Here is a 12,575-nt window from a genome sequence, read left to right on the forward strand (position 1 = left end):
TGGTGATCAAATTGGACCACCATTTGTTTACATGATTGATGACAATCCAATCGTTGAATCGTCGTACAATTTTGTGAGCACCCTACTTATCAGTTGTTGGACCTTAGGAACTTACTAGTGAAAATCTAGTGGTTGGATCTTACGGAGCAAGTGATGTAAGATCGTGGACCATACATTTGATCAACGGTTTGATTCTCATTAAATGTTGTTGTGGGAGACTTATGAGAGTTTTGGGTATGTGAATTTATTGAGAGAAATGTAAATGTGGACTTGTGCTTTGTTTTTGGTGGTGATAGAGCTTGATGCCTTGAATTCCATGCTAGAGTGCGTTAGTGTGGACCTCAGGTGAGTGACTTTAATATATGTGATATTGGTGATTACCCTGTTTTCGTAATTGTTATCCTATGTGGATATGACTTGGTTTTATAAATATGTTTTCTATTGAATTGTTATTTTTAATGTTTAGCCATTGATTTAAGTTTATGAAATGAGATTTGACATGTATAAATTGAAATATGGTTTGATTGACATGTTGTGATGAAATGTGAGGACTAGTGGTAGACCGTTAACCCGTGGTGATGGAGATTTGTTGCTTTGATATGGTTTCATCTCCCGCTTCATTGATTCGTTCTAAATTTAGTATTTGTGCCTTATTTCCCTTGGTTGAGCTTTTGTAAATTAACTTGTGCTTGTCTCATTTTTTTGAGCCGTTGTATATATGGTTGTTGGCCTTCCACGATTTCATTGAGTGATGGTCTGGAATCATATCCACTCGGATTCCGTTGAGAGATGGTCCGGAATCCTTCCTACTTCGCGATTCCGTTGAGTGATGGTCCGGAATCGTATCCACTCGGATTCCGTTGAGAGATGGTCCGGATTCCTTCTTACTTCGCGATTCAGTTGAGTGATGGTCTGGGATCGTATCCACCTCGGGTTTCATTGAGTTGGATTGAGATAGCTTCAAAGATGTAGGCTTCGGCTGAACTGCGTCCTTCTAGCTCTAGTTTTTAATGTACATGTGAACGATAGATTTTGAGAATCTTGTGCTTTGAATTAGAAAAGTAGTTGGATGTCTGGGTGACTCCTTCAAAGTTGTCAATGACTTGATTATAATTTCATAAAGCATGATTCTATACTTGATGTTTATGGATTGTGATCAATGACACTAATTTTACATGCGAGAAACTGATTGATAATTTTGGTTCCGTTAAGTGATCTGAAACCCGATGTGATTTGGATTCCGTTGAGTGGTCCGAACTTCCTACTCTTGCTCATTTCCATAAGTTAGACTTGTACCCTGGATTCGAATGAATGGGAATTAACCACAATAGATCTTGTGAATATAAATTAGAATTATCAAGTTATTACTTGAAATCCAGGCGGGGAATTATATAGAAGTCCTTTATTAATTTTGTGCATTGAGGTGCGATCTGATTGATATTAACATAATTAAATGTTAATATCGTGCCTCCTTGATATCATGGAATGGGTTACTTGAGATGATTGTGGAAAGATGTTGAATATGATTGTTATTAATACGATTAGATTAGTGATCATTGTGAATTGAGAATAATATTGTGCTTCATTGGTTCTTTGATATGTTAAATACTATGAATTACGGTATTATGTGAAACATAATGATTTATATGATGGATGAAATAGAAACCTTGATTGTCATGCGGGTTGTTATGTAGTTTGAATCGAATAATTCATGCTCTTCAAGTCCAAATGTTTGATTGAGGACTGTTATGCATTTTGGCTTGAACAAATTGTGTTATATGTCGAGTTATAGCGAAAGTGAACTACGAATGGCTTGATCCATTTTGAGGGTATGTAGGCAGTCTAACGAGAAGGTTAGATGCAGCCATAAAGTATAAGGAAAAATTATCTTGAAATTCGAATCTTGACTTGTGCATTGTCCATATCCCAGAGGCGGGGTATGTGAGTGATACAAGTATTTGGTAACGTCACGTGTCGATCCTGGATGTATTTCGGGATCGGGGCATGACAACATTAAGATCAAGTGAGTATACTTCTGGATACTCCCCCAGAGTTTAACATAACTTCCAAATGAGAACTACAAGCATTGAATATGAATAGTTAGGCAGACTAATTCCTCAGACAAGCTTATGGAAGGTTGACTTTGGTAGTGATGTCATGTAGAGGTCGGCAAGGTTATCTAGGATTGGCTTGCATGACTTCAATCACCTGATGCTTTGCTGATGTAGATGTATATGCAATATGTCTTGGCGTTGACTTTGTTGATGTATCATGTCTTGGTCGGGTTGATACATGCGGCATAGTCTTCATAGATCATCATCGAGACTAAACGATGGATGATAACAGCAAGTACTTTGAATATGCTCAACAACAACTCCTAACCATGTCTTACGTGTGGCATAGTGAAGTGAGATATATGATGCTTTATTGCAGTGACGGAAAACAATTATGCTTATGTACCTTTGTTCAGTTTCGATCCCTGCAGATTCGCTTCCTCCTAAACCCAAAACCACTTAGACTTTCTTAACTTTTGGAATCTACTACATATGTTACCTTCCATCTTTTTGCCGTACAAACATGTTGCCACTCACGTGGAGGGATATTTTTCGTCAATCCACTTCCTAGAGCTCACTGCAATTAATTTGCACAAAGTCAATTTGCATTTTTCAGCAGTGTTGGAGTCAAGTCATGAAGAGACGAGTTTGATTTTGACAAGGGTTGTTGAAGAATTGAAGTAAAAAATGATTGCTGGCATCTACATTTGTAGTTTGGTGGATGGTGGCTGCATGTTTTTTTTGGGTTTTTGGTTCTTTATTACATAGACTTACTAAAAATTCAAATTATTTATTGTTTAACATCGTAGTATGTGTTTTGTGTCGAGTTTGTTGTGATGACTGTATATGACAATTACTAAAGACAAATCTTAGTCTATTAGGTCCTTATGCATAGACACTGTTCTAAAAATTCACGTCTAGCATAGCGCAGTCTAGACGCTAGGCAACTGACCACTATCCCGATTAATTAAAATATGGCTCCTACACCTGCTTAGGCGCCCGCCCAGACCCATCTAGGCACCTACCTAGGTCGCAACTCTCATTTAGACAAAAATGGATAGAATTCATTTTGCATTTTATTTGTTTCAATATATTATAAGAGACTTGTTAGATAATTAGATGGATATACATTATATGCGTGTTCCTCATGTTTTCATTATATTCTAATACTTTATAATCTATGTCATTCTATTTTACAATTTATGTATATTAGTGAAATTATCTATTTTTTAAGTATAAATAGACACCTATTTATACGATGTATAATAAATTTTAGTCATATTCACCTAGGCGTTAGACCACAACTGCTGCCTGACTAGCGCTAAACCCCAACCCGTCATCCGACTAGTGCCTAACATCTTTTAGAACCTTGTGCAAAAAATTTCATGACCCCCATTTTTTAGTATCGTAGCTTCACTTTGGAAAGAAATTTTTCATTGTGACGAGAACACAAGTGGTACACCACGTGTTTTAATAGAAGTGGTAGGAAATTTTATTTTTTAAGTTATTAACTTTTTAGCACATGATGTGAAAAATAAGTTAACACACAAATTAAACCCTCTTTTTGACAATTGTAGTATAGATGTAAGTAGGGTATCGTTCTAGGCCGGGGATTAGGAGGGATTGCTAATCTATTCTAAATTAATTTAAAAATATTAAACAAGACTCAAGGACACAAAACTAGGCTAAAAACTCTAATAACTCGAAACACACTTAGAATGACTCAAAATAATGAAAACAATCAAATTAAACACTAGGAACTGAAATGGACGGAAATTAAATTAAAAGACTAACAATAAAGAAAACTAACTAAATAATATAATTTAATAATAGATGGGTGTTTGGTTTTGATGAAAAGTACAGAATTGATAAAAACATAAAATTAAGGTAAAATGATAAATGACGGACTAGCTAGGGGGTTCTTCTCCACACATGACACACTTGTACATGAATTGATTTCCAATTGCTTTTCAATAGATTATGAAACTCAACACCCCAGATTAACCGTGATGCACTAATTAATCCTCAGATTTTCCTTGATTTATTGAATTGGATGAATGCATACGACAATTCAAATTATTCTCCAAAAGTCCTCTACATGAATGCATAATAGAGATACAATCAAAGATCATTACGTTCTATGAAAATCATAAGTGTTAACGAGGCATTCGTAACTATGAATGCATGATACGTTTGCCAAGAATTCAATTAACGCGATTGTGACTAGCAACCTTCACTACCAATGAATATAAACTTGTAACGATTAGGTGAAACTCATTTATATCCTAGCATCAAATTCATGCATGAAAATTAAGTATGCATCCTTAATCAACATACAAGAATTAGTTTTGAAGAAAGTAGTTAATTGAATTGCATTCACAACTTATTAAATCACAACTGAAGGTAATCAATTCATATTACAAATATATTCATGGTTTCGAATTAACCTCTAGCCAAAATAAAATTAATTACACATTATTAAAACACAAATAAAATATGAGTTCGGAAAGATTAAACCGAAAGAGGATCTGCTGCGTTCGTGCCCACTTCTCTCTCCCCCTGCTCGCGTCAGACTTCCTTGCGTCAGTCTCAGCTGCAAGGGCAGCTTCCCCCGTGCTCACCTCTCTCCATACTCACCATGCCGTGCTCTCCTTTGGACTCTCCCCGCTTCACTCTTCTGACCGTCCTTCCTTCACGCTGCCCAAAGGCAGCTCTCTGCCTCCTGCTCTATTTGCGCTGCCTTGTTTCCGCTCCAAGACCTGCGTCTCTGCGAGCTGCCCAAAGGGCAGCTCCCCCCCCTAAGCTGCCTGTCTTTCCTTCTGCTTTTATTCTTTTTTCTACGCCAGGCAGCCAAATGCTGCTTTTCCTCCACTAGCTGCTGCGCTGGCCTGACTTCTTCTTTCCCGCAGCTTCACGCTGCTCCCGTCTCACCCCTTCTGCTTTCCACGCTAGTCCCCACCTGCCTTCAATTTCCTTTCCGCCTTTTCTATTCTTTTATTCTTTCTTTTCTGCTGTCCTCCTGCCTTTCTTCTTATTTTATATTTTCTTTTCCTTGCTGGTTTCATGCTTTGCAAACATCATAATAATGAGAGGGACAAACATTGTTTATAAAATGTAAATTAGTATTATCATGTGACAATAAAAGGTAAATTTGCATAACAGATCCTATAAACACAAAAATAACGTAAATAGCTCAAAAATATAAGGAACTAACTAAGAAAAGACGAGTGAATTCAAAGTAAAAATATATATAAATATGATCCGATCAGCACACATATCCTACCATTTGTATAATGACACGTAGTGTCCCATCCCCTATACTAGTCACACTGAAAAATCTCTCCACTCTGGGAGGTTAAAGTGAAAGCATGCCTTAAATAACCAAAAAGAGATTAATGCAATTTCAACATTGATTGTAATAGAGGAGCAGTTAGCATCATACTAATATTGGAGTAGAGAGACTTGTAACAGACAAAGCTCAACCAAATATCTTACAAAGTAATTTGGTGGATGTGGATATGCCAGAACATGAAGCATAGAAAAGCCTGGCGAAGCTGATGATGTACGTAGATTACGCGCAGAATGTAGAAGTTGTCAACAAGAAAGATGTACAGAATGAAATTGGAGTAGAAGAACCAGAGAGCCGGATGGGTAGAACTTGGAAGAACTTAGAAGCCTATATGGGAACTCATCTAGTGATGAAGAACCGGATTCAATGAGAAGGAATAGGAGGATGAAGAAACGACCCAAGTTTAAACATCATAGAAAAGAAACTGATGTCAGTACCATAGAGTTTGATTTGGGGATGTCTTTTCTTGTTAGACTAAAGATATAAACCAAGATCATGTAACATGAATCACAGCCATCCAAACACGAACTGTAGTTCATAACTATTGTATAGAGTAGAAATCCTACCTGCAGATGCACCAGAAGAAGAAGCCATAGTCAATCTCGACAGCAAAACTAGTAAACCTTCTCCTCTTTCCAGATTCAAAATGCTCAAACTAATAATAGGTTTTAGTCTGAGACACAGCGTAATATCTGTGAGAGTATAGTTCACTATATATATGGAACATAATCCTAGCCAAAACCAATAAGGATTTTCCTATTAAAATCCATACAGAAAACTGAAATTGTTTACAATAGGTGAATCAGTTCCCCGTTCTATTTGAATCCTAGAACAACATGGATTAATAATCCATACTCATTAAGACTTTCTATCAAACTTGAGACGAATCACCAATTCTCTAGACTGATGCTCATATTCTTACATTCCCAAGTTCCAAGGAATTCAAAGAAGCTGTGAATAGACACTTTTATAATATGCAGGTCTTACAAGTTAACCACAAATGGTTGGTACAAGGTTAAGGCTCAAATTCATGCCCTTGGCAAGTGATGCTTCTAATGACCAATCTGATAGACATTCTCCTTTATATGTAAAACATTTGTTCCAAATCACACTTGTGGAAAAGATGAAAACAATACAAGTGTGACCAGTACTTGGTTGGCTGAGAGATATGCTGATGATATGAAGATCAATCCTAAAATGGATGTTAAGACAATGAAAGCTACAATGAGGGATTATCCATTCTAATCCCTCTCCAAATGATAGGATTGTGAGGGATAAGTTTATTTCATTCCAATCCCCTTTGAATTTTAAGAGTTACCTATTCCAATCTAAACCTAGAGACGAAACGCGGCCATATATTACAAAGACAAAGATTCTAAAACGGCCTTGGCTCAGAGAAGAAAAAAAAGCCATGCAGTGAGAACATCTAAGGGAAACGAGTTGATCCTCAATAAACGCCTCAATAGAATGACGTATCTTTGTTAAAGCATCTGCCACAAAATTAGCTTAATCTAAAACATGATAGAAGCTGATGATCAAGCATCCCATGTTTGCAAACATAAAAGAAGGATCTTTCCAAGTTTAGGAAGGTGGGAGTTGCCAAAGAGACTGATTTGAGCCGCATCTGCTCCAAATATCTCAGGCAAACTGTCAGCTGACAAAATGTGGTTAATGGCTTCAACATCTTGAGAATAAAAGGCACAACTAGGATCAATTGGTTGTACTTTATATAGGGATAAGAATTGAGTTTCCTCTTTCACAAATGTTACTTATTCATTACGGCCATTATACTGTCAGTATAACTTTTCCGGCTTCTAAGTTTGGAACCCTCCCAAACATTGGACACTACAATACTAGATAATGCAATAAGATACAACAGTACAATACAATATAGTTGAAAACAATCCATCTAAGATAGTACAGACTCAATCGGATGAATCAGGAGCCCTAGTGTTCAAGCTTCCATCTTTGCGGTAAACTTAACTGGTGGCTTCAAGAAATGGATAATCAGTGTAACCAATGACGGGATCAGGTATGTAGAATGTCTCTCTGTTGTACTTGTTTAGAGGAGCATTATGTTCAAATCTCTTTGGCAAATCTGGATTTGCCAAGAAAATACGGCCATAAGCAATAAGATCTGCACGGCCCTCGGCCACAGCACTGTTTCCATCTTCCCTATCATAACCACCAGCAGCAATGAAGGTACCATGGAAAGACTTTCTCATGGGAAGAAGACTCTGGTGGGTTTCATCTTTTTCCCCCATTGTCTTCATCCTCGGCTCAACCATGTGGCAGTACACGATTCCATATTTGTTCAAGGCATTGGCCATATAGAGGCCTAATTCTTTTGGATTTGAATCCCCTGAGTCCATATAGTCAGCAAATGGAGATAATCTAATTCCAACTTTATCTGCTCCTATTTCGTTAGCGACAGCTTCAACAACTTCCAGAGGAAGGCGGCAACGATTCTCTAGAGATCCACCATATTGGTCTGTTCGATCATTCACATGATCTTTCAGAAACTGATCAAGAAGGTAGCCATGCGCCCCATGAATTTCAACTCCATCGAAGCCTATATAGCAGATTAACAATTTCAACATACTGACGGTATTAGAACCTTAAGCATTGTAGCTGAATTACCAAACAAATAATATAAAGACAAACTACCGGCTTCAATAGAATTCCTTGCATAAGCTTTGAAGCAAATTGAGTTGTTGTAAATTTTCTTTCATTTTAACGTAAAGACAAATTACCAGCTTCAATAGAATTCCTTGCAGCAAGTCTAAAATCATTGACAATTTGTGGAATTTCATCTGTCCTTAATCGTCTTGGAGGCGTGAATTCAGAAGCATCGATGCCATTTAATCGTATCGGCTTGTCAGTAGAAGATATTGGAGCTTGCCCATTTGGTTGATAACCTGTAAGCAAGGAGAGAAAGAATTACAACCTGAAGTCTAACGACAGTAACTAACATCCACAGCAGCACTCTTTTAAGTGGGAATCCTTTGTTACAAATTACTATAACCACACGTGCTATATACTAGTTCTGAATTCTGAGTTATGTTAACATCAAACTTCTTCCCATCCAATAATAATAATAACAATGCTTCCGAAACAGCAAAGTCATAACAAGTCCAACTCGGAACATAACAAGTCCAAGTTTTATCGTCATTTTGAGCAACAATGTTGTCATTTATAATCACTCGCTCGTTCTGATGCATATACCATTATGTTATACATCAAACTTCTTAATCGGTCTAATTATTCACTCATGTTAACAAAGCATTCTATGGTAAAAGTGAGGTCATAAAGGTGTAAGTCAGAAACGCACCGCTATTAGAAACCCTTCCAACATGCCAAATCTGACAGAAGAAGAGGCCACCTTTAGCATGAACAGCATCAACAATGGGTTTCCAGGCTTCAACTTGCTCCTTTGTCCATATACCAGGTGTGTTCGGGTACCTTCGTATATTAAAGAACCAAAAATTTCATCAAACTTTGAAACGAAAGAAGCACCCTCAAATGCTTGTTAGTCAATGAATCTACTGTTGTTGAAATTACCCTTGAGCTGTGTTGGAAACTCCAGTGGCTTCAGCTATGAGAAGACCCCCGTTCGAAGTTCTCTGAGAGTAATATAAGATAGCATGTGGTTGAGGAACATTGTTGTATGATCTCTGTCTGGTCAATGGTGCTAAAACAATTCTGGAAAGGAAAAAGCAATTGTAAATTATAAATACAGAGTGATCAAGATGGAATGTGGCTGAGGAACATTATCGAATGATCTGTATCTAGTCATCAACGGTGAAAATACAATTCTAAAGAGGAAAAACATATAATAAACCATAAATACAACTTTCAGACTTTGTAGGAAGCATTAGTTTGCTAAGGCTCCTTCATAACATATTCGTTTTTAGTTTTTCTTGTTTTAGTTAAAAAGGAGAAACGAGGGAGGAAGAAGGAATTTGGGACGAAAATGTATGAAATAAAAAGTCGAATTGTAGATTATCTGAATTTGCTAAGGCTCCTTCATAACAAATTCGCTTTTAGTTTTCTTGTTTTACTTAAAAAGGAGAAACGAGGGAGGAATAAGGAATTTGGGACGAAAATGTGTGAAATAAAAACTCTAATTGTAGACTATCTGAATTTGCTTTATGTTCTTCATTTTCGGTATCATTCCATGCACATTTGGTCCCTCATCCATCCCTTCCCCTTCTTCTTCCTCCTCCTCCTCCTCCTCTTCTATCATGCATTTTCTCTATCTTTCACTTAAAATTAAAAACTAAAAATCAAATACGAAATCGTTACCAAACACAACCTAAACAAAGCAATGTCTTACGAAGTGACCATGGCCGAAAGGACACATACTTTTAACAATCTGTTGCATCTATTTTCAACAATTAATCAATGAAATAACTCAAGTGTACTGTTGTTTTGATTTAATTTGTAACATCTGTACTATTTTATAGACAAAGATACAGTTACTCTTTTTTTGTTTTTTAGGTAAACTGGAATTACACCAGGGCAAAGCCAGAGTACAACAGGAAAGCCCACACAGAGGACTAACATAGCTAAAACCATTGAGACGACAAACAACAGAATGATCCAGGGCCAAGGACCAACACTAGTTCCGACATTATGTCACCCTTAGTCATTCCAACATAGACTCAACTTAGTGTGGGCAAGGTAGACCATCCTTGTTCAACTTCTTGTCTCCTTCCCAACATCTGTACTATTTTATACCAACATGATTCTCTCCAGATTCTTTTGGTGAGAATCTTGTCTGTTCATCATACATCGTGCGATCAGTTTTTGTCAACTACTGTTCGTGTTTAATTTTAAATAAAAATATTTAAAATAATTTTTGACCGCACGATGTACGATGAACGGACAGGATAACGGATTTCCAGGATTCTCACAAAGAGAATTCGATGAGTATCCGGATTCTATTTTATAGACAAAGATACAGTTACAAACACTCCTTGTCTCCTTCCCCAAATCATTCTTCGTTTTTGTATAGCTATATTTGACACACACACATAATAAACTACACAGTACGCTAAACTTGAATATAGACAAGCAGTAATTTCATCTTCTATTTTTCTTGTTAGCCAATAGCCATCTGCAGACCTAGCTACTCTCTGAATCCAAGTTCGGATCTCCTCTCATAGTTTTTACAACATTATATTAAAATAACGCCCGAATAAAATAAATTAAACAATTACACGACAGAGAAATTTAAGAAGTAAACAAATAGGAACAATGTATGAAAGTTTTAAGTACCTATGAGAAAGATTGAAGTTTCCCAATTTGTAGGGAGTGAGGAGAGGAATTGTGGGAGGTTGAGCAGCAGCAGACATCTCAGAATTCGAGTCGGTCGTCTACCACCTGATCTTGCACTTGGCCTTTTATACTGGATTCTGGGATGAAGGAAGGAAGGAAGGAATGAATGAAAACAGGACCCAATTGGGTCTTTATACGTTCGGTAGGAGCTTAAAAGTCCGCCCTGCAGCTTTCCTCCACAAAAGTCAGAGAAGGCCGGGTCCCACATCTCCCCTCCCTTGTGTCGTGGTGGCGGCGGCGGACGTCGGTGGGTGGATGATGGATCTCTCCAAAGCATTAATTAAACCTATTAGGTGAAGAGAGGTAGGAAGGTTTGATGAGGTCTGTAATTACGTTTACGTGGGTTGAAAATTCACCAGTTTTATGAGGTCTGTAATTACGTTTGCGTGGGTTGAAAGTTCACCAGTTTTCCCCATGAAAAAGGACGTCTACGCACGTTCATTTCGATTTTGCTTTTTCATCCTGCATTATTAGGCCATGGTTATAAAAATATATTATTTAGGTCCTTAAGGCCACCTCCAACCACAAGGGTTAAAACATAATCCCATATAGAATTATAATTTTGTAAAAAAATTAATTTTAAATTAATAGTGTCATATCATATTCATATACTATCTCTAACCAAATGAGCTAAACATAGCCTTATCAATTTCCGATGGATAGCTAGACTAAAATTCTATGGAGCTCATCAAGCCATCATTTGGCTAAAGGGGCATTGGGCTGGCCAAATGTAGCCCCCCTTCTTAGCCCTTTTTGGAGCCCAGCTCCTCTAGTGCACTATTTGAGTCAAATTCAACAACTATGTTTGAAAACATTTAATGGAAGTTTAATTAAATTAATCAATAAATTTAATATATAAACTTAAAACTAAGTAATTATTGAGAGGGTTATGTTTAGCCACTACAGTGACGGTATATAAGTATGATGCGATATTGTTCAGTTATTTCGGTTGAAGATGGCCTAAGGTTAGAATTTTGAGGATATGTGAGACTAAATGCATGTTAGTTACAAAATTATGTTTGTTTAGATCACTTGAAATATTTGATAACTTAATAAAGAAAAACCAACTTAAAATCCATGAACCATTAGAAAACTCATTTTCTTTTTTGGTTTTATTAAGTTGTCAAATATTTAAGCTTTTGAATACAAACTAATATAATCTTGTGGCTAATATACATTTGGTCCTCACAAATCTTTAAAATGAAGACCTTACTTGATCAATAAATTTATGACAAATTAAATAGTCTAAAAATAAAAGGCTCGAATTAGGGCTAGGTTCGGTTCAAATCGGTTCAATTTTTTTTTTTCGGTTTTGGTTTTTTTTGGTTCCGGTTTGGTTTTTTCCGTGATTTTTTTTTAATCTTTTTTTTTTTGTCAAAAATATAAAGAAGAGTAATTTTACTTTTTTTTTTCCGATGAACTAAGAAATTAAAGAAGGAACTTGAATTAAAACTAGGGCAGCTCGCAATGATGGCTGCATCAAACAAATCATCCATATCTACAATATGAACATAAACCTTTGTAAATCATAAAGTCCTTAATGCTGAATCCTTTAAGAACCAAGACTTGAAAACCCTAAATCTGCAATACAAACCCACAAGTAACAAACAAACCCACAACACAAAAATCGAACAAATCTGCAATACAAACCAAACTCCCTTCATGGCGCCATGTCGCTGCCTCCGTTTTCCGGCCAAACCAAGGCGATTTAGCCATAAAAAAAGGTACCATTCTCTTCGTCTCATCTAGAAGTATGATTTTCGTTTTTGAATCACTTGATTTTGTTGAGTATTCAAGAAGTTATGAACGTTTAAAGTTTACCCAGTTTCTGG

General features: G+C 36.7%; 1 protein-coding gene across 1 annotated transcript; it reads right to left on the bottom strand.

Annotated features, from left to right (window-relative positions):
• Positions 1-7,108: 7,108 nt before the first annotated feature.
• On the bottom strand, positions 7,109-10,861 carry LOC126605255 (putative 12-oxophytodienoate reductase 11). The gene is made up of 5 exons (XM_050272626.1): positions 10,684-10,861; positions 8,965-9,105; positions 8,735-8,865; positions 8,157-8,321; positions 7,109-7,975 (listed from the first exon to the last, which is right to left on the bottom strand). The coding sequence occupies exons 1-5, from the start codon at positions 10,758-10,760 to the stop codon at positions 7,383-7,385; spliced, it is 1,107 nt and encodes a 368-aa protein (XP_050128583.1). The 5' UTR covers positions 10,761-10,861; the 3' UTR covers positions 7,109-7,382.
• Between the last annotated feature and the right edge of the window lie 1,714 nt (positions 10,862-12,575).

This window comes from Malus sylvestris, chromosome 15 (genome assembly GCF_916048215.2).
Source record: "Malus sylvestris chromosome 15, drMalSylv7.2, whole genome shotgun sequence".
Taxonomy (NCBI): domain Eukaryota; kingdom Viridiplantae; phylum Streptophyta; class Magnoliopsida; order Rosales; family Rosaceae; genus Malus; species Malus sylvestris.